General features: G+C 44.2%; 6 protein-coding genes and 4 non-coding genes across 16 annotated transcripts; 4 read left to right on the forward strand and 6 right to left on the reverse strand.

Moving 5' to 3' along the window:
- Nucleotides 1–391: 391 nt before the first annotated feature.
- LOC6548522 (ubiquitin carboxyl-terminal hydrolase calypso) lies at nt 392–2,392 on the reverse strand. Its single transcript, XM_001975368.3, has 3 exons — nt 2,094–2,392; nt 1,725–2,010; nt 392–1,665 (listed from the first exon to the last, which is right to left on the reverse strand). Exons 2-3 carry the CDS (start codon nt 1,915–1,917, stop codon nt 443–445), a joined length of 1,416 nt encoding a protein of 471 aa, XP_001975404.1. The 5' UTR covers nt 1,918–2,010; nt 2,094–2,392; the 3' UTR covers nt 392–442.
- Nucleotides 2,393–2,407: 15 nt separating this feature from the next.
- Nucleotides 2,408–2,971, forward strand: LOC113563681. 2 transcript variants are annotated; one of them, XM_015156222.2, is made up of 2 exons: nt 2,408–2,647; nt 2,733–2,971. In XM_015156222.2, the coding sequence occupies exons 1-2, from the start codon at nt 2,516–2,518 to the stop codon at nt 2,841–2,843; spliced, it is 243 nt and encodes an 80-aa protein (XP_015011708.1). In that variant the 5' UTR covers nt 2,408–2,515; the 3' UTR covers nt 2,844–2,971. The 2 variants fall into 2 exon arrangements, with proteins under 2 accessions (XP_015011708.1, XP_015011709.1); XM_015156223.2 differs by having other exon boundaries at nt 2,408–2,617.
- Nucleotides 2,972–3,088: 117 nt separating this feature from the next.
- LOC6548519 (lipoyltransferase 1, mitochondrial) lies at nt 3,089–5,453 on the forward strand. The gene is made up of 3 exons (XM_001975365.3): nt 3,089–4,372; nt 4,512–4,973; nt 5,035–5,453. Exons 1-3 carry the CDS (start codon nt 3,809–3,811, stop codon nt 5,203–5,205), a joined length of 1,197 nt encoding a protein of 398 aa, XP_001975401.1. The 5' UTR covers nt 3,089–3,808; the 3' UTR covers nt 5,206–5,453.
- LOC6548520 lies at nt 3,331–3,604 on the forward strand. Its single transcript, XM_001975366.3, has one exon. It carries the CDS (start codon nt 3,352–3,354, stop codon nt 3,538–3,540), a length of 189 nt encoding a protein of 62 aa, XP_001975402.2. The 5' UTR covers nt 3,331–3,351; the 3' UTR covers nt 3,541–3,604.
- Nucleotides 5,454–5,459: 6 nt separating the features above from the next.
- On the reverse strand, nt 5,460–8,981 carry LOC6548730 (tyrosine-protein kinase Shark). The gene is made up of 5 exons (XM_001975364.3): nt 8,780–8,981; nt 8,176–8,672; nt 7,588–8,109; nt 6,313–7,534; nt 5,460–6,254 (listed from the first exon to the last, which is right to left on the reverse strand). Exons 1-5 carry the CDS (start codon nt 8,856–8,858, stop codon nt 5,761–5,763), a joined length of 2,814 nt encoding a protein of 937 aa, XP_001975400.1. The 5' UTR covers nt 8,859–8,981; the 3' UTR covers nt 5,460–5,760.
- A 360-nt stretch (nt 8,982–9,341) lies between these two features.
- Nucleotides 9,342–27,673, reverse strand: LOC6548729 (dnaJ homolog subfamily B member 6). Of its 6 annotated transcripts, XM_026980304.1 has the most exons (8): nt 27,534–27,673; nt 26,978–27,014; nt 11,985–12,159; nt 11,749–11,858; nt 11,333–11,596; nt 10,849–11,055; nt 10,473–10,782; nt 9,342–10,399 (listed from the first exon to the last, which is right to left on the reverse strand). In XM_026980304.1, exons 3-8 carry the CDS (start codon nt 12,047–12,049, stop codon nt 10,294–10,296), a joined length of 1,062 nt encoding a protein of 353 aa, XP_026836105.1. In that variant the 5' UTR covers nt 12,050–12,159; nt 26,978–27,014; nt 27,534–27,673; the 3' UTR covers nt 9,342–10,293. The 6 variants fall into 6 exon arrangements, with proteins under 6 accessions (XP_026836105.1, XP_015012297.1, XP_015012299.1 ...); XM_015156811.2 differs by lacking the exon at nt 11,333–11,596; XM_015156813.2 differs by lacking the exons at nt 11,333–11,596; nt 26,978–27,014; nt 27,534–27,673 and adding an exon at nt 16,243–16,485.
- Nucleotides 13,681–13,752, reverse strand: Trnaq-cug. The gene has a single exon. It is a non-coding gene; the product is annotated as a tRNA-Gln (tRNA).
- Nucleotides 25,308–25,379, reverse strand: Trnae-uuc. Its single transcript has one exon. It is a non-coding gene; the product is annotated as a tRNA-Glu (tRNA).
- Trnae-cuc lies at nt 25,616–25,687 on the reverse strand. The gene has a single exon. It is a non-coding gene; the product is annotated as a tRNA-Glu (tRNA).
- Nucleotides 25,886–25,957, forward strand: Trnae-uuc. The gene has a single exon. It is a non-coding gene; the product is annotated as a tRNA-Glu (tRNA).
- Nucleotides 27,674–27,889: the final 216 nt, after the last annotated feature.

The following is a 27,889-nucleotide window of genomic DNA, read 5'->3' on the forward strand; positions in this document are numbered from 1 at the left end:
AACTTTACGAGTGCAACTAAATATTTTACAATAACGTTAGGATTCACCCGATTGAAAAAAGAAACCAGAGGAATTATTGAAGGATTACGTTTTTGTTATACAACTATCATATAGATATATATCAGAAAATATATATTATTCATATGTAATGCATACACATTTGTGTCCTTAGTGTATCAAGGGCCACATGAAAATTGATTCATACGATCAAAATGGTTTTTTATTATTAAAAAGGTCGAAATGCGATCAAATAAAATGAAGCTGCCAAGTTGATTTCGTATTTAAAAAGAAACTGCATTTGAATGTCACTAAACCTAAACTTATTGCAACTTATGTGTAAATAAGGGTGCTTCTTGGTGGGGAAATTGTAGAAAAACAATACTGGAATGAATAGTCTTAAAAATGCAAACTGTATTCTTAAAAACATGTACATGCTAGACGCCTACTTCCGTTTTCTGCACTTGTTGCGTCCCTTTCGCCTCCTGCCCGGCGTTTTACTTGGCGACTTGCCATTCTTAGCGGCCGCAGCCTGCTGTTGCTGAGTCTTGGGCGTGGCTGCACTGGCTCCCGCGGTGCTTCCGCCCGCACTTGCGGTGGTACTCTGCTTGCTGATCCGATTGGCTGCGCCCTGGCCACTGACCTTTTTCGACGGAAGTAGATGCTGGCTAACCAGCTCGCCCAGGACGCCCTGGTGGGCCAACATCGAGAGGAACGTGCATATGAACTTATCGTAGTTATGGGTGCGTCGACTGGCGTCCACTTTAAACATATGCCTTCGATCGTTTTCGTCGGCCAGGTGCTGCTCGTTGATGGCTATTTCCGTGTCCAGGTTCTTGAGAAGCGATTGCAGATCCCGTGCGGTGAAAGCGCTCGGCTCTAATAACGTGGTGGGTGTATCCGGGCGTTGGGAGTCTCCGTTCCCTGATTCGCCCTGTTCGTCGGCCTTTAGAAGTTTCTGCAGTGTCCCGGACACGATTGCCTGGTTTGTGCGCAGCATCTTAAGTTTATGAGTTATGGCAATCCGCCTGTCTGGCACTACAGCCATGAGGTTGAAGCGTATGTCCTGTTCGCCGGTAGCTATTCCCAGTCGCTCCGCCATCACACGTCGGAACTTGTCTGTCCAATCCTCGCTATCCTCCCAACCGCCATGATTCATGGGATACGGTTTCAGACCATCCAGCTCAAACAGTTGTCCATTGATAGGCACAAAGCTAACAAAGTGAAAAGCCTCACCGGTGAAGCGGCAGCTGGAGACGCCAGCTCCAGTCCGTTCTAACCGACGCCGAGCCTGCGGCATTGCGTGGGAGTTATGGGCACAAGCGAGCTCCGGAGTGTTGCCAATCGCCAAACCCTTGTTCTCCGGACTCATGCCTTTGGTGTGGACTTTCAGTCGACTGAGGGTGTCGCCCAGCTGTAGATTGTTCTCGTTGCAGTTCAAGAGCACCGAGAGCAAGGCGTGCGTGGCACAGCTATTGGGGACTACCTGCTGTGCGAAGAATATGCTGGAAATGGCCTCCTCATCCTTGACGAATATCTCAGCAGTTGTCTCCACAATTTTGCGTCTGGCACGCCGCTCTTCGATCCAGCGAAAGAGAAATATGAAACCATAGGGACTCTCGATGGGTTTCTGTAGGTCGTACACCTCCTCTACCTGTACATCGTGACCTAAGAATAATAGGTATTTTAATAGGATGTGTGGAACAAGACATATTCCAATAAATTACAGCCGAAATCTTTGAGTAGCAGGGTAAAGAGACCTGGGTCGGACTCCAGCTCCAACCAACCGTCTGCCAACTGGGCCATCGGCATGGTGGTGGCCCCCGATGCCGTTGCAAGTAGCGCATTATGGCTAAGACTGCTGTTGCCTCCCGCTGCTCCGGCCGCCTGGGAGCCACTACCTCCTCCAGCAGCGTTCATATTTTAATGGCTTGTACTGTTGATGCGAAAGTATCCCAGATGCTATATATAATTCGTTTTTGGTGCACAAGGGAGAGGCCTACGCTGTAAAATCTATTTAAAGTATGTTAACGTATAAGTTTGTTTGGCAGAAATGAAATGAAAACAGAAAAACAGAAAACAAATGAAATAGTTACCGGTTCAACTTATAAAATGACTTCAATTGTTTGTTTTCGTAAGCGGCAGTTGCCATTTATTGTTGTATAGACCGAAAAGAAGATGGTTTTATAGTTTTAGGATAAACCTTGGCAATCCATATAGCGCAGATATCCGTCCGGAAGTTAGACGCGTTGGCAGCTGGCTGTCTTCTGTCCATATTTCATTTTAAATCTAACAATATTGCCGATTTGGACGAAAATAGTTTTTTTGCGCTTCCTCTTATCTGTTTTTGCCATTCACAGTACCCCCTCCATTTTAATAACGATAGTCAGACGTTGCACGGGGAATGGCATGCAATTTCAACAATCTGGCAGCCCTTGTAAGAGTTTATAGTCAGCTGTTATTGACGTAACTTTTACTCTTTCCTTTGATTTTGGTAGACATTTTAATTGCTGCTGAGATGGTTCGACCAACACTAGTGGCGCTGGCCAAGCGCGTACCGCTCATCCACTTCCGCAAGGGTAGTGCGGGAGTGCCGGGTGCCCAGACCGCGAACCAGCAGGCAAGTTCCCAGCCAGCAGGAGGCAAAAAGGTTAAGCCAGCCCATTTCATTTCTAAAAAAACTACTTCTTGTGGGCATCATAACTAATTTTCGTTCTTGTCTCTTCTGTGTGTAGTTGGCCGGTGGACCGGCAATTGAGGACTACGAACTGCCGGCGCGATTTGCCCGCAAGCCAATTGATCCCGAGGAGGCGGCGTACATCAATAATGGGGGTATTCCAAACTGAAGGGCCCCCAAAGTGTGCTGCTCATAAAACATAACAAATGTTAATGTCACAGCTGTTTTAGACGTTTCGGATTATCACACATGTTTAGCGTAAATTATTCAAGTACGAATGAAATTGATTCAAATGAATTAATTGCGGCGGAGTGCCGTTGTTGTTTTTTTTTAATGACCATATGTACACCGGAGCTTTTGCCGTTCGCTGCGAATGGCATTTGGGGGCCATTAAGGAAGAACAAGAGCAGCGAGCACTACTCATCTGAAACGAAAGCGAATCAGTCGTGATATTCTCACACGCGCAGCTGCTTTTCGATCGTCTGTGTTCGTTTGTTTGTGCTATAACAGCACAACCCCCACAACAGCTTACCCCCGCCCCCCAGTATCCGAACGGCGCGAACAAAGAGTGGAAAATTTCCGTGTCTGCTGAAAAGAAAAACCTTTAGCCATCTTTTTTGGGCCCCGTAACGTTGCGGCCCCCCGTAAACACCGGATCCGTTCTATCCCCCACCTGGATGGGTGTGAGGCGTAGTATGCCAGAGAACTGTGCCAACAAGGACTGCCTGGGTCTCCGTAAGCGTGTCTGTGGTCTGCATCAAACCTGGAAGTGGCTCCATCAGACGCCCGCCCTGCACGAATATCTCATCTCCGCCAGCTCCGTGGCTGCAAACACATCCCGAGGCACCAAGACCGCCACAGTCTAAAGTCCAGAGCGACCAAAGCCATTTAAAGACCAAAACGAATACATAGCGTAGATAGTAGACCATACATAACCTAAAGAAGAGCACACAGACCACATAGACCTCACACAGAACCAGGCAGAGAACCGTAGAAACGAACCAACCAACCAACGAACCCGCCAAGAGCTTTTTTCGACACCATTGACCTTGTTTCGCTTGCAAGTGCACTGTGTTTCAGATCACCTGGCAACAGAAATCACACTCCCGTACGCCGCACTTCCTTGTGTAAGCCATGAGCGCGCTTTTGCAACGCAATTTCAGCCAGCTGCGGCTGCTGCTCTCCTCCGCCGGTCAGGTCACGCGCCTGGCATCCAGCGGAGTGGAGCCACCGTCGGCCGCACAGCAGGAGCAGGAGATCAGGAAGCAGAGGCGCCAGCCGCCGCCCGTTGTGCCCGACTCGGACATCAAGAAGTCCGTGTTCATCTCGCAGTCTAGCGATGTGTTCACCAATCTCGCTCTAGAGGATTGGCTGTACAAAAACTTTGACTTCAGCCGTCACCACGTGCTGCTGCTGTGGGCCAACGATCCGTGCGTGGTCATTGGACGCCACCAGAATCCCTTCACGGAGGCCAATGTTTCGCAACTGGTGGAACGCGGCATCACACTTGCCCGCCGCAATAGTGGCGGTGGAGCAGTGTACCATGATCTTGGGAACCTCAACTGCACCTTTTTCTCGCCCCGAGAGCGCTACGATCGCAAGTACAACCTGAACATCGTGACCAGGGCATTGTTCCGCGAGTGGGCCATCAAGGCGGAGATAAATGAGCGCGACGACATTGTAGTGCTGAATAAAAAGGTGAGGAGTGAGCGGTGGGTCTTATCAAGGAAAATGCGACCCGAGCTGATCCCTGCGTCAGCCCACTGAACCAACAACTGGGGCTGTGCATCTGGTCTTTATTTGCCCACTCAACGAGTATGCCCTTGTTCAATTACAGATTTCCGGTACTGCGGCCAAGCTGGGACACCCGAACTCGTACCATCACTGCACCATTCTGGCCAGCGCCAACAAACTGCACTTGGGCGAATCTCTGGTGCGGGAGCCGGCCAATTATATTAGCAAGGCCACTGCTTCGGTGCCGTCGCCCATTCGTAACCTGGTTGATGTCAATCGCACGGTGAACGTTGCTCAGCTGCGTTCCGCCGTGGGCTACGAGTATTTGAGGACGGCTGCAACCACGCTTGAAGACGGCGGTAGCACACAGACGATGCAGCAGCGCGGCTTTCAGCTGGTCAATCCTACAGAGAAATGGTTCCCCGGCATTGAGGAACTGCGCGCCAGCTACAGCTCTTGGGACTGGGTCATCGGCAAGACACCCAAGTTCACCGTGCAGAAGGAGCTGGAGGTGAAGGGTGATGAGCAGGACATGAAACTGCAATTATGCGTGGAAGTGGAGGCGGTAAGATAGTGGATTTTTTATTTTTTTAAATAATTTTCACCTATTGTTTAACTGACCTTAGGGATTAATGAAAGAGATCGGCATCCAGCTGCCGCAGAGCGATCAGGTCGTCCCTGTGGTCACTGCGCTTCAGGGCAAACCCTACAACGAGGAGAACCTGAACGGAATACTTGGCGCTCTTAAGCTCGTGAGCGCATCGAATGTGAAGCAGGCAATAAACGGATCAGCTTGATTTCTGTTGTTAGCTCGAAAAAAAACAAAAAAAAAATATATATAATCCTTTTTAGAGCACTAACCCCGCTAACGTAGATATAATCTTTCCAAGAGACCATATTACTAACATAGTATTTAAGCGTTTTACCAACAAACTATTTACTTTTGTTACCACGTTTTATATAAAAGAACTGCATTAAATGTTTAAACATTGAATATTAAATCAAACCGCTGGATTATTGAATCTTATAAAATCCGAACTAGGAAGCACAGTGTGTATAAAAATAGTTTTTATTTCGTATAACCAATGAAACAAAATGGATTTGTAAAAATGAATACAAAGTTTATATGATAAATCTTTTAAGGCACTTGTTCGCTTTCGTTTGACACAATTCGGTTGTACATATGAATACAAAATATATTACAAGCTATAAACATGAATACTAGAAAACGGGTCAACAATCGTGATCTGTGGGTCTCCAGATCGTTAATACGTTAAAAACGGAATAGAAGGAAGGCATTACAAAAGACAGCTACAGAAAATTGCACTCAGAACAGGAAAATGGAAACTGGCCTAAATGTGAACCGTTTGCACCAACTCCGGCAGGTTTTGGTAATCAGGATCGCGGGCGAAAAATTCCGTGAGATAGACGAAGGTCGGCCGATCTTTGGGTCGCTCCTTCCAGCAGCTCTGCATCACGGCATAGATGTAAGCTGGACAGAGATTGGGCTGCGGCAAACGTTCTCCACTGTCTACCAACTTGATGGCATCGACATTAGTTATTTCACCGTATGGTGGAGCGCCCAGGGAGAACATCTCCCAGATGGTCACGCCAAAAGACCACACATCACTGGCGTGCGAGAAGATGCCCAGGTTGAAGCTTTCCGGCGCATACCACCGGATGGGCCAACGGCCGCCCTGGGTGAATTGGTATTCCGTGCTACCGGGCCTCAGGGATCGCGACATGCCAAAGTCACTGATCTTCGCCTGGTGGCGGGCGGTCAGCAAAATGTTTCTGGCGGCCAGATCGCGGTGCACAAAATGCTGAGACTCCAGATAATGCATGCCTGGTACGAACATTGAAAAATTAATTGAATTTAACAAATTGGCTGCAGTTTGACTTACCACATGCAATCTGTGACGCCCAAACTTTTAGCTCCGAATTGGCCGTGATCTCATGTCCGTGATCCAGGATATACTGCAGCATGGAGCCCAGCGGAGCCAGCTCTTGAACCATCATAAGCATGTCACCCTTTGAAATGCCAATCAATCGTACAATGCACTTGTGCTCCAGCCGCATCATAACGGAAGCTTCGCGCAGGAACTCCTGCTTGTTGCTGTGCTCGTCGCTAAGCATCTTAATAGCCACCTCCATACGGGAGTCCTCGCCGCTACCACTCTTCCTCAGCAGCCATCCACTGTGTACCGATCCGAATTCCCCGTGTCCGATCTGCCGATCAAGCACTAGGTATTCTGGCTCAATAAAGAACCTTAGCTTGGCGGCCTCCACATCAGTGGAGCTTGGCGTGCTGGGAGTTCCGCTGCACTTGCGATGAAGATAGCTGGCCATCTCAGTTTCCGTTGAAGCGGTCGGACCAAGCGAGTTTAGTCGCGCCACGGCGGGCGCCTTGATCTGCTGATCCAACAGACATAGCACGTCTACCGTGGGCTGGTAGCCGTTGGCGATCCACTGTCCAGCGCGCTCGCGCTCTATGGCCACATCACTTTTCGTGAAATACTCAACTTCGGCTTCAGTCTTTTGGGCAATAGGTGGCAGGTCGATCTCAATGGGCGTGTTGTTCCTGGGCACGTTGTACACTTCGCCACATGCAGCGGCCTCAGCTCCGCCATCAGCGTTGAACGTTGGGAGCTCCGTTGAGAACGACAGGCTCTTCAGCATGGGTGCCGCTGCCTGCAGCTCCTGCTCTGTTCTGGCCAGAGAACTACTCACACTGCTCTCGGACTCACTGCGTTTGCCCTTGGACTTGCTCTTGCGCAGGCTATTCATGTCGAACAGCGCCTTCTTCGGACTCGTCAGGCGCAGAGTGTTGAACATTGAGCTACTGTTCTCCTTTTGTTTTTTCTTCGTTATGGTCAGAGCGGGAACGTGTGGGTGCTGATGAAGCGAATGTGGCGACACTGGAGTGGGCGGGGTTGCTGGCGAGACTGCCTTTGGCTGCACCGATGATCGAGGTATTGTGGAAAACGAGGGCACTTCTGGCTTGGGTTGTGGCGGCACCGGAAATTTAAGGCTCGCCGGCAACCCGTACGAGAAACGCATGAAGTGGGCGATTAGATGTTCCACGCTTGGCCAGTAGGGACCGTCATCAATGTACAGAAACTTGGACTGCGAACAGATTTTTTCTTTAAAAGAACATTAGAAGTAGGATGACTACTTACCCCGCCGGACTGCACCTTAACACCATTCTGGTAGAGATCAGCTTGCGAAATGCGAAAATTCTTAACCACCTGATCACTAAGCAATGTGAGAACCAATCCCGAGGCCGCCGGCGACTCGGAGTAGCGAACCAGAAAGCAGCCGGAGGTGTCAGCTTCCGGCTGTTTGGCTAATAACTTCTTGGCATGCTTTTTTAGTATGGCCACGGCTTCGTCTCTGGTTAGAGTGCCATGGTACCACTGCTCTCTTGTGGTATTTGCCGGTGGGAGCTTATAGTTGAGCAGGAATTCTTCCACTGCCGTTTGACCCGCTTCCTTGGCCAGATCAAATGGAAATTCACCCGAACTTGTTCTAGGCAACGGCGGCGCCTCAGCTAGGAGTAGCTCCTGCACAGCCTCCAGGTTGCCATGCTTGGCAGCCTCATGCAGCGGCACATAGCCGTTGTCAATGTTCCTGCCCTGGACATTGGCCTGTGCGGAGATGAGTGTGCGTATGAAACTGGCCGGCTTGGAGCGGGCGGCGTACTACAAAGTTAAGTGGTTAAATGGTTATAAAAAGCATTATGCATAGTTTTGCGGAGGTAAACCTACGTGCAGTGGCTGGCAACCGAAGGAGTCTGAGCTGTTGACCTGGACCTTTGCATTCAACAGGTGCTTGAGTATATCCTCGTCCGAGTAGAGCGCCGCCAGATGCAGGGCCGTCTGTCCATCCTGGTTCTTGGCATCGAAGTTCCGGTAGCCACACTTGAGCAGCTCGAAGACCACCTTGCTCTCGTTTTTGCTTGTGGCGCGATGCAGCAGATTGGTTACTCCGTGGCTGCGAGTGTTGTGCGGTGGCAGATCCCGGATCAAGGGCACCGTCAGCTTGGTGGGCAGACCATTGGCCGCCTGCTGGTAGTAGTCAACGAGCGTGTCCAGCCCATGCAGGATCTTCGTTTGCACCTTGTCGTCGATGGAGAAGAAGGCGTCCTCGCCGCCATGTCGCCGCACCTGGTAGTGGCACACCTCGTCCTGGCAGAGCAGGCTCAGCACAAAGTCCCCGGCCGCTGTGCTGCTCTCGCGCACCAGAAATGTGCCGTCCTCGTAACCTGTTGATTGCGGCGACATCAATTACCCATCATTATGCTCCACCACGCCCACATCCCAGCGATCGTCAATGCCGTCAGGTTAATTGGGGCCCCATGCCAGCACTTACCCTGCTTAAGCAGATCGTCGGCTGCCTCGCGGGACAGGTTGCCGTGGTACCATTTCATGGGATCAGAGTCGCGACTCATTTTTGGGCCATTTGTTACGATCCTCCTGCTTTTTGTCAATAATTTTGGTGAAGTATGATCGTTGCTGGATCGTACAAAAATACCACAAGATCAGTGCTGCCAATTCAGCTTTTTCCTGTTGATTCTGGAGTCTTTACATCTGAAATTCCAGCACATCTTCAAGTTGTTTCCCGTTTAAGAAAAGTTGGCAGCACTGTCGGGAGGACAGGTCGGGAAGACCAAGTATGACCATATATAACCGCGTTGCCAACCATAACTGTGATCAAGTTGGCGGGCGAGATGGAAAATTTTAAATTTATTTAATAAAAAATGGTTCCTTTAGGATGTACTAAATAGTGATTTAAAATCGAGCCCGATTAGACATTTTCCTTAATGCTCGATCACAATATCTAATATTTCATAATTATCATCGCTCAGTTTGCTTCGATGAAGAAACGATTGTATCGATTTGGTTTTTAGTCTCAAAGTAATAAAACACTTGAGTTAATTGTTTCGCTTGTTTTATATTTCCATTCTCATGGTTTCATTTTCTTTTATTTTCATTATGAAGGTTTTACTAAACAAAGTATTAAATTATTGGCGATTATGTTACGATTAATTTTCCTTTCGCTCTGCAAGTTATGTGAGAATAGTCTTAAGCATTTAAAAAACGTCTATACGCTAGCATACAGCATCGAAATTAATAGAGAAGTTTAGGTTATGCAGTATTTATAAACATTAAATGTCATCGTTTAGAATATTCATATCCCTTACAATGTACAGAAAAATGATCGCAAAGCCTATTTTAATTCTGCTTGTTGCTAAGTTTGCATTTTTCAGTTTTCGAATTCCTAGTAAGTAATGTGGCAACTTAAATGACTAACGATACATACACGAAAAATACATAATTATCCCCCCAAAGATATACACGCAAACACACTCGCTCCGAACAGCTTTTAAAGTCTGGCCCTAGAACTTATTGGCTAAATTGCTTAAGCGCGCCTTGAATTTTCAGTATTTCAGATTTCAATTGATTCTGGTGCCGAGGGTGCTGGCTTTAGTCCACCAATGCAATTTTGTGGGGCAGCTCTGCTCAAAACTACACTTAAAAAATACATTTCGATATTTCGCTATTACGGGGAATTTTGATTTGATTTAATTTAATGATCTGTTCCATGTATTTTGCTGTGCATATTGCTGCTGCTGATAGTGCTTCGGACGTTGATGGGATGGGCTTTTGCTTGGTCCTTCGCTGGCTGTTGATCCATTTATGCTGCTGTTCGTTCCATTAAAATTAACTAAATTGTAGTGTAGAACAAAATGGTTAAACGTATCATATTTCGAAGCATTAACGAATTCCGAGTTCTTCTTGGTTTGTTAATATTCGGCTTTACATTTATGACTTTTTCTTTGTTGATTTTTGTTGGTTTATATATATATTTATGTGTGAATTTAATTAATTAGCTATTGAAGAGAGCTTTTGAGACACTCCGTTCACAGTCTTTGATTTAAGGACATCATTTTCATATGAAAAGACAGTTTCCTTGCCGTTTTCGACAACCCTGAAAGCAAATGCAAATCGATATGATTGGTTTAAGGAGCGATTCTAAGATGGCGAGGAAGGGGTGCTCATACCGTTTGGTCATCAGCTTCTTGCCATTCACAAACATCGTCGAAGTGGAGGTGTGCTTGACACCGACACTGGGACCGCCGGAGATGTGGGTGACATCGCTGCTGCCATTGCCACTTGTCATCGACGAGAACGAGGTGAAGCCGCTGGTGGGCATAAAGAAGTCCATCATTGAGTAGTTAAGCATTGGAGCCCCGAACGGACTGGCCAGTTTGTGCTGGTGGTGATGATGGTGGCGAGACGCTCCACCGCTGCCGCCATGGCGTCGACTGCTGCTCGAGCCGCTCGTGCTGCCATTCGAATATCCGTTCGCATCTGAGAAACGATAGCCATAAAAGTAAGTTACCACTCTGCAGATGTCTTCCCCATTTAATAACTCACCTCGAAACAATTCGGCGAAGGGCGAGTGCATGCCGAAGAACTCACGGAACACCTCTTCGGGCGGGCGGAATACAAACGGAAAGCCACCCATAATATCGAAGTCATCGAAATCGTGTGTGCTATAATGGTGGCGGGCATGCGAGCGACTCTGGCCGCGATCGCCTAGTCCATCCTTGCCATACTCATCATATATGCGGCGTTTTTTCTCTGTGGAGATGTAAGAGTACAGGGTAAGTGGCGGAAATATCAGGAGGGCAAGTGAAATTAGTAATAAACGCTCGAGCTGCGAGGATTAGCTTAAACCTAGCATGGAAATAGTGGTGGGAAAGGTACACTTTATGAATGCTCCCCATCACTGTGCAAAAACAGCGTTTAGTTGCAGGTTGAATGGAACAAAAACAGAACGACGTGCGCCAGGATGTCAGTCAGCAAAACCAAAGTAACGAAACAATTGCAACGCCTTTGCTTTGCCTTTCGGCTTTACCGAACAACTTGTGGAACGGAGTGCCCTCGAAAATGTTGCGGAAGGTGAAGGCCTGGTAGCGGTTGCCGGACCGTCGCCCGGAACCCGACCCATAACCCGACGAGCCCGGATAGTAGTCGTAGTCGTAGTCCCGTCCATAGGACGTCGATCCCCCGCCGCTGCCAGCACTGCGGTAGCGGGAATAGGAGCTGCTGTTGCTGCTGCTTCCGCTGGTCGAGGATTTGTGCAGCGTGGCCCGTGCATCGTAGATCCTGCGCTTACGTGCTAAATACACAATAAAGACTTAGCATTGATACCGCCAGGAATCCTGAATCCTGAATCAGAGATCGCCGATCGCCGATCACCCATCACCACTTGACCCCCTACTTTCATGGGCTTAAGGGCTCGAAGAAATCGGTTCGGTGGCAGGCACTTACCATCGGAAAGAACTTCGTAGGCTTCGGACAGCTCGCGGAAGCGCTTGTTGGCCTCCTCGAGGTTGTCGGGATTCTTGTCTGGGTGCCATTTTAGCGCCAGTTTTCGATATCTGTGGATGGAAAAACGTTGTGAGTAAACTCTATATAACTTTGTTGAAGTTCACAAGTAGGTTAGGTAAGGAAATGCTAGCCATTGACCGGATATGGGTTAAGCCGTAGCCAATTTGTTTACTTACGCCTTTTTAACTTCGCTGTCGGTAGCTGATCGCGCCACGTCCAAAACTTTGTAGTAGTCCACCATGTTGGAGATGTGTATTCGATTTCTTGGTGGTCTCTTTCGCTGTAAATCGTTTCAGCACGAATTGCAATCCAATGACTTTATTTTTCGGTCGAATCCTGTTGCTCTGGATTCTGCAAAATATGAACGGAGAAGGAAGAACGGAAGTTAGTTAAGGAGTAAGAAGCAAACAACAAAAATCAGGGAATATTTGAGAAAAAGGGCTTTATGTGCACCTTTGGAATCAGATTGTGACAGAACTAAATTTTGAGCTTGTTTTTGATATAGGTGCTGAAAAAGCAAAGGCGAAATAGAAAACATAAACAAATAGAGGAGCACACACACGAGATTTTGAGTAAAGCAAAGTCAAAGACAGCTTGGTTCGCATGGGCCGCCGACACTTTTCAATTTTTTCGAGATCAATGTCGTTCGAAAACCCCATTATGCCATCGCCCACACACGCAAACCGTGAACAAGATAAACCGAAAAAGTACACCGCGATAAAATGGCTACAAAAAGAAATCCGAAAATCATAGATTAGCCGGTATCTTTCAAATGTATCTCTATGCAGAATATGGAATTTACTGAATTTATTAGGAGGGCTATGACTTGCTCAACATAGTGCCAATTTCTCTCCGTGTAGTCAGAAGCAGAGGGGGATAGTGAATACATGGCGCATGTGTAGGGCGCTCAGTTAGCCGTCCATCAACTTTTGGGGCAAAGTTGCTCAAGCGTTTTGCGCCCCTCTTGGATCTCGGATCTCGAACCCGAACCCCAGGTCTTCCGTCGCTCCCCTCATTTCCGTGCAAAATAGTCGCTAATTTTATTTAATTTGGATTGTTGTTGCCGCCCGTTGTCATGCAGCCCCCTTGACACAATTTGGCTTGATTTCATGCGCGAGTGTTTTTTATCAAACACATTACAGCGGCCAATTGTCTGTATTTTTTTGTTTTGTTGGCTGTTGCAAGAGAAAAGTGCTTGGGATAAATTAGCCCTGCGGCCAAGTGACATGACGATTTGCATTTAAACACTCGTCGGCAATCTCAAACTGAACTGAACTTCAAAACTTGTTGTTCGACTGACCAACATCGATGGGCTGTGTTTATGTTGCTCTTGATGTGGGTTGAAAATATCGAGACTCGGTTCTTATGGGCGGTTCACCCAAGTTGATCGTGTTTTTAGATTTTTCTCACATTTTTCTGTGATCTAATTTATGGTTTTCGATGGGTTGCGTGTGCGTGGCGTCACATAAATTTGTCTATTAACACAAATACAAGTGTTGGAGCAAAATGGATTAAAGATATATACTTTACATATTTAAATGTACAAGTGGAAATTATTTAAAGAACGCTGTGACCGAACAGATCCAATGCATCTGAAAACTATAACATTTCAGTCTTTAAGTTGCGACTATAATAATTAATAAAACTATTTGCCTGTGACACATTAACTGCAATCAATGAATAAATTACGAAAAGCTTTTATTTGAAGCATTAAAATAGCTGTCAAAACAACTAATTAATTAATTATTTGGTGGGCGTGTCTAATAAAAGGGCTGAAATTTCAAGAACTGAAGAAAATGACAATGATTAGGTATATTCTAAGCATCCTTTGATGGCCGGCGATAAAATAAGGACCCCAGGAGGTCAGGGCTCAGGTTCCACCGAGATTTGAACTCGGATCGCTGGATTCAGAGTCCAGAGTGCTAACCATTACACCATGGAACCGCCGTATTGGTCCTGAGCCAGTTTCCTTTTTCTGCTCGGGAAATTCGCACTGCGCATGCTGCAAGCTGGTGCGAAAGGGATGGCAAGCTGTAAGGACTTTCTGTTTACCGTTGAACTTCCCTTGAACTTCCGGGGCGCCCATTTCCTATGCAAGTTCGAATCGCAACATTTGACACTCTCACACCTTCCGTTTCACTTGCTGCACTTCCTATTCTACAAATATACGTTTAAATATATGCAGATATATCTGATTTAAATGATTCTTTGGGATTAGTCTTCTTACATGTGGCAATAGGTTTAAGAACACTCCCGATTATAAATACAAATCGAAATCGAATTTTGCATAATATACATCAATTCATTTGAATGAATTCCCCCTTTAGTTATACGAACATGAACATACGAACATAGAGCTATCTATATAACGTATATAGGGAAATAGAGATATTGCCGGCTTGCGTGTGTGTGTGCGCGTAGTTTGTTCGCTATACGGCTGGCCATAGAGTATATACCTGTTGACATATTCGGCAAATTCTAGGTCGTAGGTGTAGGAACTCGTAGCATTGTCTAAAAGCAGCAAATGACGACGACGACGCGACTGCCGCTGACGTTTCTGATGGCTGGCTGGCTGGTTGGCCAGCCATCCGCATGACACACGCGTCAGCGGAGGAGGCGAGATCGGAGGAACTGGAGGAGCAGACTGGTCACCAGGTGAGCAGGATGGATGGGATGCCAAGAGGCAGGTAATGGGTACTGAGGCAGCTGAAGGCCGGCTCACTCTGGCTTGGATTTCACTGGCTCAAGTCGAATGGCATCGCTTGGAATAGAAGCAGTGGCTATCTGCCAGACCATATCTCGTGGCAGTCAGTCAGAAATCAGCACTCAGCACCTTGCGATCGGTTTGTGGGCGTCTGCGGCATTTAAGGCATTTGGCTGTTCTTTCAGTTAGCTAGTGATCCACAGATAGCTTTGCTTTAGCGGACAAAGCAGATGGTTTTATAGAGTTTACTTTCAGATTTTTACAGCCCCATAAAGAGAAAAAGCAGCATCTTAAAAAAAGGGTATAAATCAGATTGAACGACAAAGCAATTGCCTACTTTTATTGGCTTTCCTAGCGACTTCATTAGCGTTGACTTGGTAGAAGTGTTCGATTGTAAGAGGATAAGATGGTAATTTGACATGTTTGCTTTGAAGATTCTATATCATTTCGATTTACATACAAAAAAAAAAAAAGATATGTAACATTTTAAGAGACACCCAAGCACAAATGAGGAAATTAACGCAGCACATACGAATACGTTAATCGTAACTGGTTTTGAAATATCAAACCCATTTCATCGAGGGAATGATTCACAGTGAGACATTCCGTCCCAGATTGTTCTTTACAGAACGAAGTCATAAGTGCAAGGTCACGCAACTGATAAATACGAAAATCACTGCTTAAATATTGCCCAATACAAAAACAGCTCATAGAAATGTATAAGGCTGATTCACTGTATTTTTCTACGTGTAAAATAAAATGATTGCAAATATTGGTATTAGCTAGCCCTGGGCTCCTTTAATTTAGATTGTAACGGAATTACGAACAAGACGAACGATAAGAATTTTTCATGACGAACATATTGTTTAGAGAGTAAACGCTTAGCTCAATCTACATGTTGTTTCACATTAATATAACTGTAACACATTTAAGATTTCATTTAAACATTTTAAAGAGTGTTTGATGCAAGTTTGTGCGTACTGAGTGGATATATGAGGTGTATCTGTACCCCACATTATTTGCCCGCCACTGTTTATTCATTTATTTAGCCGTATCGCATTCAAGCAGCTTTAATCACAAACTCGAGGGACTCCACATTCAACAAGTGTGTTTGCCAGAGACAGCAAAAACAACAACACACATGGAACTGCTGCCTACATGGCGCAGCTTTAAACCTGAAGTGACTCCGAAAATTATGTATGCGTTTAGTCTGCGGTCTGCAGAAAGCCGAATGTTTGTTGTTTTCGCAGCTTGGTTATTGTTGTTTATGCAAATTACATCACCATCGAATCGATATGGCGGCAGCAGTGCAGCCAAGATTTTCCTCACACCGTTCGATTTGTTGTCGCTGCGATTAAACTTGAATTGTGTCACGCCGCATCGATGATAAGCAAACAACAAGGCGGGGAATCAGCGATAAAGTTGGATAAAGGTGGGGAGAAGGGGCAAGAGGAAGCATCAACAGTTGGTTGCGTGTTGTCTGCCTCGCTCTTCCTATTTTCATTTCTTTTCTATTGTTAAATGGTAAATGGTTTCGGTGCTAATTTTGCCATAACCTACATACACATTTGTACTTCTGCTGCAATCGCACACAATCACACACACACGCACACAAACACACACAGACACAATCAAGCGTGCGATAAGAAAACGCTGCGCATTTATATTTTTATTGAGCTTGATGGAAAGTCACGCAATGAGCGATGCACTCGCACTTTTAGTATATTTACATCGGTCGCTTTTGTGATGTTGTTGTTGTTAACCAGCAAAGGCCAATCTCGTTTTTAACTTATTGCTACGTTTGTACGCGGAGTCGAAGCTGCACATTATAAGACAAAAACACGGAAAACGCAGCGAACTAAGAAATGTTAAAATGAACGAAAAAAACTTTTGCAGCCGTACGCGGCAATGAATCGTTGAGAATTGAATGCAAAGCACAAGAAACAACTCTGTGATCAAAAGAGAGAGAGCGAAAAACCAGCTGACGGCATTGCCATGCTTCACTCTCAGTGTTGTTGTGGGGGAGCTAAACCAGACATAGAGAGAACAGAGAGAGAGAGGGAGAGTGGGGAGAGTCTCAGTTTTTGCAACTAATCAACTGATTGTTATTGTTGTATCTCACCGGAAGTTGTTACGCCGTTTCTTGCAGCGCTATCTTTTCGCTATCATTTATCTTTCGGGTACTTTTCTTATCAGAGAGTGCCGTATTTTAGAGGCCGATCAGTTGGTTTATTGTTTCACCGGTTAAGTCCCCTTTTTTGCCGTGATTCATCTTCCAGTTTCCACCGAAATCGTTTCTCCTTCAGCTAGACTCATTCCCGCATTGATTCCAAATCTGAAGCGACCCATGTTAATTTGAATAAAGATGAGTTTTATGGCCAAAGTTTATAACGCTGAAGACGACAGAGCGAAGCCGAAAATGTAACGACAAATTTAAATATTTAATTTTAGAACTCTCACCACGAGTCGTTTAGGCCGTTCAACAGTGGTCGATATCCATATTTCAAAGATAACAGAACATTATAACAATACAGTATTAACTTTTGATTTATTTAAATGAGCGGTCTTGTAGCAGGAAGACCTAATATGTGAGCGATATAACTCATATTCCAGAGGCACAATTCGCACAATTTTAGCCCACTGTGCGGACACAACAGCAGGTGGTGGATGAGAACCGAGGGAGGTGGGCAAATTGTTTTGCTCAAAAATGTTGAAAAGTTTATAAATTGCAACTTTTATATAGCACCACACAAAACACAACACATTTTGGATGTGTGGGAATTTATTTTTAGTTGGGTGGGAAGAGCGAATTGGTCACAAGTATTGCGGAAGGAAAATATTAATGCAGAGCAGCGAAAGAGCCAAAACATTGACGTGTTTCAGCGGCCGAGGAAAGAAATCGCAAGCAATCTGGGCGAAATTGGAACAGCGAATAAACGGTCAGTAATTATTAGGGGAAAATAACACAAATTAGACAGGCAGGGCATCAAAATGGAAAGCAGGGGAAACAAGCCAAACAAAAGGGAAGCCAAGGTGGAAACTCGCCAAATTGCACAATTCAAGGAAAAAGAGCGAAAACATCAGCGCAGCCACAATGCAATGCCATGTGAAGCAATCGACAAAAGACCTGAGAAAAGCCACACACAAGACCTAGAAATAGACACGTGGGCGTGGGAATCCATCTATATATAGATAGATATAGGTTCCATGTCCGCAGCTTTCCCCCCTCCATACAACATGAAAAAGTGTTGTAAGTGTTACAAGCAAAGCAACAACCATTCGAAAAGCCAATGCTGATTCATCTGCAGCTGGCGGTTCCCCGCTGGCCAAATGATTTTTAATAGACTTGGAACTGTTGTAATATCATCAAATCTATTGGATCCACGGCCAAAGGGGGTCTTGCCCTCTAGTTTGTTGTTCTCTTGAGCAGTTGGGGGGGCAATTCAGGGGCGGGGTTCAGTGCACCATATCTAATCAAAGGCCCTTCTCACTCTACGTTTGTTTGTTCGCCGCATAAATAAAAAATCATTTCAATGTAAATTTCGAAATGATCTGTGTAATTTTTGTGGCCGCTGTTAGATTGCTGCGGTTCCAAACCGAAAGAGGGCGGTACGGGTATGTTCTTTGGGCGGGGTTCTGTGGTCATGTTTGGTTTATGTGTCTTTTCTAGTCTATAGAGAGCAATGAGTTTGCTCTTGGGGCTCACTCATTTTGGAAAATAAAACACTTGTGACGCGCCCTGGATAAAAAGGGGATAATCATTAAATGTACAACGAACCCATGAGTAACTACTACTGTTTAAATTTTCTTAGGACTCGTTTGCGAATCACCCGTTTTGATAAAGCACAAAGGAAACAAAGTCGAAGAAGAATATTCGGAAGAATATATATTTTGTAGACAAGCATCCACTTGTTTATATGTGCCAGATAAATATTTGCCGGTTATCAAGAAGTTGAGGCGCACTCTGATCTAATATAATCAAGCCTTATGTGCAAATTCAACTCACCGCGTTTGTGCGGGTGTAACAAACGGTCGTGTCCGAGTCATGCAGTCATAAAACACCAAAAACTTAATAAGGCAAGTCGAGTTTAATACGTAAACCGCCCCCCGGTGCTCGGTCACATAAAAACTACCCACCATCGATCGAGAAATAAACCTGTAGTCAGATCCATAGCGATCCAACAGACAGCTGGTGGTGATGATCTCAATGTCCGACGTCTGATTTGTGGAATCATCGCAGCAAATAAGATGATCTTAAACGCCCGACTTCTCTCTTCACGGGTTCAATGCTTCCCTAGGCGATATGTACATGCACATAAATCTAAGCCACAATTGATAGCCATCTCCTTCGGCCATCCAGAGCTACTGTGCAGCGAGTGCACTGTAAGAAATTGATTTTTGATTGATTACAGCTTTCCCATCAATTAGGTTTGCAACTTAATGATTAAACATAGCAACAAAGCTAAATACCTATGTTGGAACGACTATATTATATATATAGTAGAACTACTTTATTTTGGATATATTAATTCATGTGATTTTCCTTCTGTGTACTGGACACTGCACATGGTGCATCTAGATCAAATCCGGTGGACAATGGCCTTCCACTGGATGCCACAACGCGAAGTCAAGCCTGGCTGCCTGCTTTTGTGTTTTTGTCGAGTGTGCAACTTCGAGCGTATGTATGTTGCATTGACAATGAAGTTATTAAAGCGCAAAACCGCAGCCAACCACCTGAGGCTATTTTTCTTTTTCAGCTACGGAAACATGTGATTAGCTTGCACTAGGCACTAGGAGAAATAAAAAACGTACTCCGTCTTACCAGTCCACTCCATAAATCCACCTGATACTAAACCAACATTTTATTAGCGAAAGTAGAAATTCACTTGGAATCCCCATCAACACAACTCAGCTCCGAAATTAAAGGGCATGATTGATCGCCTTAATTGGCGAGTTGTTTCGACTTCAGTTGCCCAATTTGTAGCAAGTAGCTCAATAGACTTAGTTAACGTACAGATTGCCAACATTTCCCAATGAGATAAACCTCAAAGCCAGACAAAAAGTTGAGCAGAACACATTTAGGCCCATGAAGATGGTCTTTCTACCAACAACACTTGCTATCCCAATATCTGTGTGTAAAGACACAGGTGTTCAATGTTCCACTGGCATAAGAGCCGCCAGTCACGTAAACAGATTTCAGTGTCTGGAGTTCGCCGGATGACATTATTTATAGGAGTTAATTGCCAATTCTGGTTTAACATCAACTTTATATAATTTGCTAGCCTAATAAAGTGTGGGATTTAAGCACTTGAAATGCTATATATCTCACTAGCCAAGCTTCGGATAGGTACTTTAATTGGAAGACTTTTTATCTAAAGAATCTCTGAGATATGAACACATGCATCAAAGCCATTATTTCAACTTTATTAAATGCTAACTCTATAGTTAATTTTAATTAAATACCCCATACAATAAAATTTAATTTGTTCCTGCTGATGACGACTTAAAAAAACAATTTCAAAGTTATCCATTTGCACTTTACCAACTACTAAAGATACCACATAAACAGTTTCCTCTTTTCTTTATTACTTCATCAAAACTTTGGAAGCACTTCTGGCACCCCTTTCACCCATTTGAATTTTGAATTTCCAAGCGCTTAGGGTACAACAAACTTTGGGGTCAACTGGCTGTGGCGATGACTCTGTGAGTTGCTTGCTCAGCTGAAGTGAAAAATTTTCAGGCAGACGCCGCGTCGTCGTAGGCAGTTTTTTATCTGAGGTTTATGGTCTTCGCGACTTGGTCAGTTGGAAATGGGCCTCTGCGTCCCAGTTGGAGACCCTGCCCCAATGATCTCTGACGCTCACGCTGAACAAAGTCTTTTTATAGTTACGGTTACGTTTTGTGTGGGTTTATTTGCTTTAGTAATTATTATAAATAGTTGGGAATTAAAGCCATCCAGCAAAATGAAAGCTGAGAGATGGCGCCCGCAGTGAAACGACTGGCAAGTGGCCAAACGAGACCAATTTCCAAAGCAATTTAGTTTAATTGAATGCAATAATCATAAAAAGTAAGGAGAGCGCCAAGCCAAGATAGTAAATTTGTAATTGAGAAGTAATTGCTTGTCGCACAGAAAGGTAATTTTATTTAATCCGCAATGTTGATAGGCGTCCATACTGCCACTTTAAGTGGAAGCTGCAACGTTAAGTGATGGTGCAAAATGCTTTTTAGCCACTTTGGTTTTTGTTTCTTTTGTGCTAGCTCATCATTTGCAATGAAGAAGCACGGCTAACACCGCGACATTGAATGCGACTGAGGGTAAAAAGCATCTCATAAATGACACGCAAATCGGAGCGAAAAAAGTTGAGTTAGCAAATTAAAGAAACACTGCGAAAAGCGAATAAGCGGCCAACAGAACAATGCGAAATCATATAAATTATTATAATATCTCCTGCCAGTTGCTTATTGCCTCGAAGCCCGTTTCAGACAAAAGATATCCGACTGACGCATCATCGCTTGCCTCTAATTAATGGAAATAGATACAGCTAGAGATAGAGCTACAGATGTAGATACATTGAGCAATAGCAACTCTCAGTCTTGGCCAAATTGCCGCGCCTCATTGAAAACCTTCGCTCTTCGTCTTGGCTTCCCTCGGAAATCGAATCGAAACGAATCGAATCCAATTCATGTATCAGTACACATACCCATTTGATGCGTAACACGCGCCAGCATTTAACTCTCTATAATACGAAGTACAGCGATATTGTGCTAAGGTTAAATTTAGTGGATAGCTGCAAATGAATTCGATCGGAAAGCATGTCAGAGCAAGGCTGCTAATGAGCCAAGTCCACTGGAAATACGATTGCCGTAATCATCAGGTTGCAATGCCAGATTCTTTAGAATTTCAAGGGAAGACTCGAGCTCTATACACATATGAACGGAGCTTTATAAGCAAAAAGTCTTTTAATGACATCATTTTCAGTTGTTAAGCAGTTGGTACCAAAAACTAGAAGCTGCTTGTTGCGAGTCTCCAGGAACCTAAGCCAATATAATTGTTAACTATTTAACGTGCTTAACTATTGGCTTGAGGTACTTGAAACTACATTATGATTGCCGATAAGATTCTCTAATAATGTTATTTGTCCTAAATTTGTCTGATCTTTTAATTTGATCGATCTAGTTTCCTACTCCAGTTGCCTACCAAGCCCTACCACCACAGGGCTTTAACCCAGTTAATAAATTACAAGCGTTCCGAGACACGTGTAAGCGATAAAGCTCATCATTCGATAAGCCCTAGGCTTTCTCACAAAATCCCCGTAGAGAAAGCATTACCTCGGTAACATAAAGATGGATACGGGGTATGATTATGGTGATGGCTGTATCTGCCTGTGAGTCCATGTCTGCAGCTTAGTGGATTGCATCCACTCTCCAAAAACTCTTGAGCGGACAACAAGTGCCGCTCATTAGGCGGACCGCAAACAAGGCGAACCGGTTAATTTAAATAGCCGGAGACGAGGCCGAAACTGAAGCTAAGCAGACGCAATGATTGATTTACCAGACAAAGTTAGTAAGCTAAACGAACTGAAATTTACAAGAGACGAGTTCCACTGACTAACCGGTGGATCCAATCCACAGTTTCAATGACGCTGACAGCCAACAATTTTTATGTGCGCTTCAAGTGCATCCGGACATTCATTCATTTATCTTTACGGGCTCGATGAAAAGAAACCACAACGACTTGAAAAGAAAAACAAAATCGCCCCAATGGCCAAATACCCGTTTTGGTAATTAATGAAAACTCATGAGCCGCAAAATGCGCAGCCAAGTAAATGGAGCGGCTTGAATTGCTGTGGATTAGCTAAAAGCTAAAAATAATCGACGGCACCACATCAAATTAAGCCCAATAAGGTAATGCATTATTTGCGATATCGTGGAATCGACTTGGATGCTTGCTTTTCACTTAAGAAAAGCCTTCGCTTCAGATGCTGGAAATTTTTCATTGTTTAGAATTCATTTCCTCTCTGGCTTATTGTTTATTTCTAGTCGATCTCATTTAAGTATAACAATTGCTTAAAGGTGTGTGTGCTTTGTGAAAAGAGGCTTGTTAACCAACTTGAAGTCCTTTGTTAACTAATTCGATACTTAAACACATTTTTCTGTGCTTGATTGCTGTGCATTTATTTCTTTGGACTAGATCTTAATAACAAATCGACTGCTTTATTTCAGCCGTTCCATTTTCACTGCTCCACTCAATTTCATGTGCCATGGGCGCAGTTTGTTTAATTAACCAGCCTGGAATTTTCACAATACCTTTTGGCGCTTTTCATTCCGTCAGTTTGCGTTGCTGTTGCTGTTGCTGTCGAGTGTGACTTCTCAAGCGTGTGACCGGAGGTGAAATTTTATTTCTGATTTTTGGCATTAGACCCGCGAACCACGGCCGCAAAATGCTTAAAAAGTGCCGGCCAGGTTTGGCTGGCCAGCTTGCGATGGCGATAAATGTGCGCAGATACGTTACAGACCGCGTCGCGTCGTCTGGCCGCTTTAAATGGACAACTGGGAGTGGGTCACAGCTGCAGCTGTGGATCTGTGGTGGAGCCTGCGGCTCGCCGAGGCAAACGAAGCGATTATAGGGACCCAGACTTGGGACTAAGCCTTCCCCGAAACCAGTTCGTCTTCCCAGACAGACTTCGCTGCGATTCTTTCTTTCGAAGCGTAAATATTTCAATTTATTTATTGGTCATGCGTCTTCAGCATCGTATCGTTTTTCGAACACTTTCTTTATATTCGTTACCCGAACTTCAGGAAGATATAGCTACATGTGTCGTGTTTTGACCAGAAACCCCCAGTATCTTGGCCTCGCTCTTGGACTTGGACTCACCAGCACGCAAAGCCGCGCCAAAATGTGTGTCAATGGCCTTTGGGGCCCTTCTTTTCATTTTTATTTGGGACGGGGATACGAAGTCTGGGGCGTGTCCCCAGCGGATTTTCACTAAAATGAAAATTAAGAGTGAAAACGGTTTGCGTTACTGTATTTTTCCCCCAGCCCTCCGTTTTATTTTTATTTTTACGTTTTTGCAGCAAACAAAGCAAAAGAGGTGTGTACGGCGATTCCAACTGCAGGCCATGCATGACCCCGCGTATTAGTGTCCCATCGTCTGGCCGTCTGATTGTCATGCTAAATGGGTGAAGTGAAACTTCGACTGTGATTTCGGACTGTCGAGAGCATTGGCCAGCTCCCCCAAAGAGCATTGCCTGTTTTCAGCTTTTTCTTCTCCTACTGTCAACTGTCAAACGAAATGTACACGTTTTTCTTTCCAGCTGCACCTCACGAAATAGTCGAGACTTGGACAAAGAAATGGGGAGTGCGTGAGGCTCTTTTAGCTGATTGATTGTTTAGCAAAGTTTGCATGTTAATTGCCTTTCTGGTGGCGATAGACGACAAAGCACACTTAAAAGTCTAAAACCCCATTACTGAGTTCATTGGAATTTTCTTTTTTTTTTATCAGTCGTGTCGCCGACTCATTTTCTACAAATTAACATTACTAGCTTTTGACTCTCACCCTGGCAAAGACAATGGAACTAAAGCAAATATAATATCAAGGATTTAAAACAATGCGATGGATAAGATAATAATACAATGTGCACTGCTTTCGATAGCTCTCATATTACCATTACAAATTCTATTTCAGTGTTAAGCAATCAAATCCTCTGGAAGCGGAACGGAAATAGTCGAGGCAGCCCCAACAATTCAATTAAGCTGGCTCCTCCTGCACATCTGAACGATCGAACCTGAGCGGATTCGACGCGGTTCCTACCTGCTAGTCCGGCTGGCTGATGCGGATTGAAAACAAAACAAACAGAGCTTAGACAACTCACAACAATGCGGTCGTTGGACGCGCAGGCGCGCAGCGGGGGCGCTTAATATGCAGCCAGCGTAGCTGGCAAGTCGGAGATGTATACCCATATACCCATACCATATAGCCAGCAGCAGCTGGCGTCTTTCGTTCTTGCTGTCGCTCAACTGATCAACTGGTTTAACAATAAAAACAAAAGCTCAGGCGGCGTTGGCGTTGCTTTAACGTTCAACAGAAACGAAAATGTTGCCGTCTTTTTTTTTTGCTTCTCTCATGTGCTGCCATCGATTGTCGGGGCTTGGCTTTCTTTGAGAAGAAAAAATACAAACTCACTTAGAAACTATAAAAAATGGTAATTTGTACGATTTGCCTTTTTCACCGCTTCTTGCTCAATCGTATGTCTCACACGCGCTTCTAATGCCTGGATACGATACACAAGCTCGTTCAAGATGATGGCATATAAAAAGCTACACGAGTTTTTCAATTGACTTGGAAAGTGGCAAGCGACTGCCAGCATGTATCAAAGGAGGCGAGCCCCAGCGAAAAGTGGGCGTGATGGGCAACAACAATGCCTCTGTGTTTTTAGCTCTCGGCTTTGCCACACTTTTGATGAATTAGCCGTTTTTTCCATCGAGTGTCGGGGTTTTCAAAATTGAGTTGCAGCTGCAGCGTTTGATGGAAATGGGTGGCAGGGAGCCGAGGAAGTTTGTTGAGCCGGATCATAGATCATACCCAGCTGAGTCTCATTAAAACACCACTTGAACCATGCTTCGTGTTATACCGCCTCTAAGTGCAGGTCAATAAGTGGAGTTGTTGTCTGATTTTCGACTTAAAGCCAATTAATGGCTTTGTGCGATGCAATTGGAGAGAAGTGGAAGGAAGAGGTTTTGATTGATGGGGATTTTCAAGCAAGGTAATTGAATTATTTATAAAATAAAAAATACTTCCCATACCGGGAATCGAACCCGGGCCTTCTGGGTGAAAGCCAGATATCCTAGCCACTAGACCATATGGGAGGCTGTCTGCAAAGTAGCAAAGACTCGTTTTGTTCGCCAACATTTGTATGGTTTCAATGTTTGCTTTGCTTGTGCTTATTTGTACGAATATTTTTCTAAGCCCTGGCAAAACTGTAAAATATAAAGTAAAGCCAAATTGAGAAATTAAATGAAAACAAAACAACCCCTTTAACAAAGTCTAAAACCAACGACCCGCTGATGTTAATAAACGAAAAAACAAAATTAGGCAAAAAAGTTTCCCATACCGGGAATCGAACCCGGGCCTTCCGGGTGAGAGCCGGATATCCTAACCACTAGACAATATGGGACTTGTGCGAACTTCGGCTAATGTGTGCACTTAGTCTGCATCTTAAGACATGCTACAAAGTTATCGGTGTAGTTTCTATTTTTAATTCAAATTTAACGAGGCATAAAATTCCTTATAAAGTACACTCCATTAAAGTACACCATCTTTAACAAATAGAAAGACCAACACCATTATATAAGTTGGAAGAAAGGAAAACATATCCCATATGGTCTAGTGGCTAGGATATCTGGCTTTCACCCAGAAGGCCCGGGTTCGATTCCCGGTATGGGAAGTACATTTTTTTAATATTTTTTTGCTGCCTAAGATAGGCGAACAGTGTTATTTATTTATTCTAGTCGTATATTGCACGAATAATTAATTTTTCTCAAATATTAACCAAATCTGAAAATCTGATTGCAATCGGTAATTGCAGTATTTATGCTTGCTTTTGCTTTCTTATGGGATTTATTTCTTTGCAATTCCCTAGCGCCACAAATTGATGCCAATCGGACACGCTACGAAATAATTCGAGACTTTTTTATTGCCGTTGCTTTTTGTTGCCCCAAGTTGTCAATTGTTGATGTTTGCGCTTATGTAGAGAAACAAAAAGAAAAAGGGGGAAGAAACACGGGTTTGTTAACGACGTGCAAAGGCTCAAAGAGCTAGAGTACTTAACTTTTGTTAAACCGAAAATTAGGCATGCCCAGAATTGCAACATGTACTGGAAGCAACAGCAACAACGACAATAGCCTGCCGCAAAACGTGTGGCAAGCGAATAGCAACAACAATAAAACGGGCACAATGCCTTGACTGAGTTTTGAACGTTTTTTCATTTTCTTTTTTAGTAGATACGGAAAATTGCTTTTTCATTGTTGCAGAAACCAATGTTTGGCTTTTATTGTTGTTATTTACAAGCTGACTTGGCAAACGGAAAATCAATTTTTAATTGCAACAAATTTGAGAGAGCTGCGGGACAGGCAAATTGCGAGTTGGCCAAAAAAGGCAAATTAAAGTAAGCGTTTACGAAAAACAATTGGCATTTTGAGTCAGAAACGGGTTTAACGGTATCGCAAAGGCAGCTGCATTATTATCTTTTGAGGAAACACGGCGCAACATGTCAAAGGGGGACAGCAACAATATGTCAAAATCTCGATGAGCAGAGCAATGAACCGTTGTAATTAGCATACGGCCGTGTGCGTGCGTGCAACAGAGAGCACAATAGAGGCACTTTCGATTATTGAACTTGTTAAATTCCGCATTTCTCTGTTTGTGTTATATGGTTAGTTTGTTTATTATTTGGTATTGTACTTACCCTTTCGCGATGTTTTTAGGTGGAAATGATCTCCTTCCTTTGGTGCCAAACCGAAAAACAAGCGAACAATTAATTTCATTAGAAGTATCTAACAAATGCGAATCCAACACGAGATATAGTAAAACAAGAAAGAGGTGTGAGTAAATAAGATAAGCAACACCGCGTGGGGGAAAGAGAGGGGTTGTTGTTGAGAGCGAGAGCGACGCGATTTGTTGACGGAAACTCCTGTCGCAACAGCAGCAACAACAACTACATATAGCACGACGAAAATTACGGCGCTTATTGATTTTTTACAAAACAACTATTCGGGCACGAAGCGTGCCGTTTGCATTTGAATCTCGAGTTCCGTCTTATTTTGTGATTATTTAATGCACAACGAAACGGAACACAAAGAATTTCGCACACCAGCACAAGTTTATACACTCACACACATACGATGCGACTTCAATGTCAACTTCACTTTTTTTGTATTTCTTTTTTATTTTCATTTATGGCTTCGACTTTTTTTTTCTCTTTAGTAGTATTTGGTATTTCGTATTTAACTGCACTTCATTACCCGTAAATCTGCACAGATCCGCGCGCTCGCAGGTCGAGAAGCACAAAATTCAGCCGCTAGTTCACTTTTGGCCAAGCGCGCTTTTTACACAGCTGTTTACCTTAAGCGATAAAACTTAGCGACCACCAGCACTCGCCTGCCTATCGATTTGATTCAGGGAGGTGTGCAACTGGTTCTGCCAATCGAACTGGTTCCGGGGTGAACTGAAGCTTAAATTCAAACATTTCAAGCTAGATTTGAAAATGCTAAAGATGAAAGATAAAAATATATGATTAATAAGCTACAAAATAATAAATAGTAGAGGTGATAAAAATACCTGCAGCTAATAAGATTTCAAAAAACACATTAATCAATTG

This window comes from Drosophila erecta, unplaced genomic scaffold (assembly GCF_003286155.1).
Source record: "Drosophila erecta strain 14021-0224.00,06,07 unplaced genomic scaffold, DereRS2 tig00000092-arrow-pilon, whole genome shotgun sequence".
NCBI classification, from domain to species: domain Eukaryota; kingdom Metazoa; phylum Arthropoda; class Insecta; order Diptera; family Drosophilidae; genus Drosophila; species Drosophila erecta.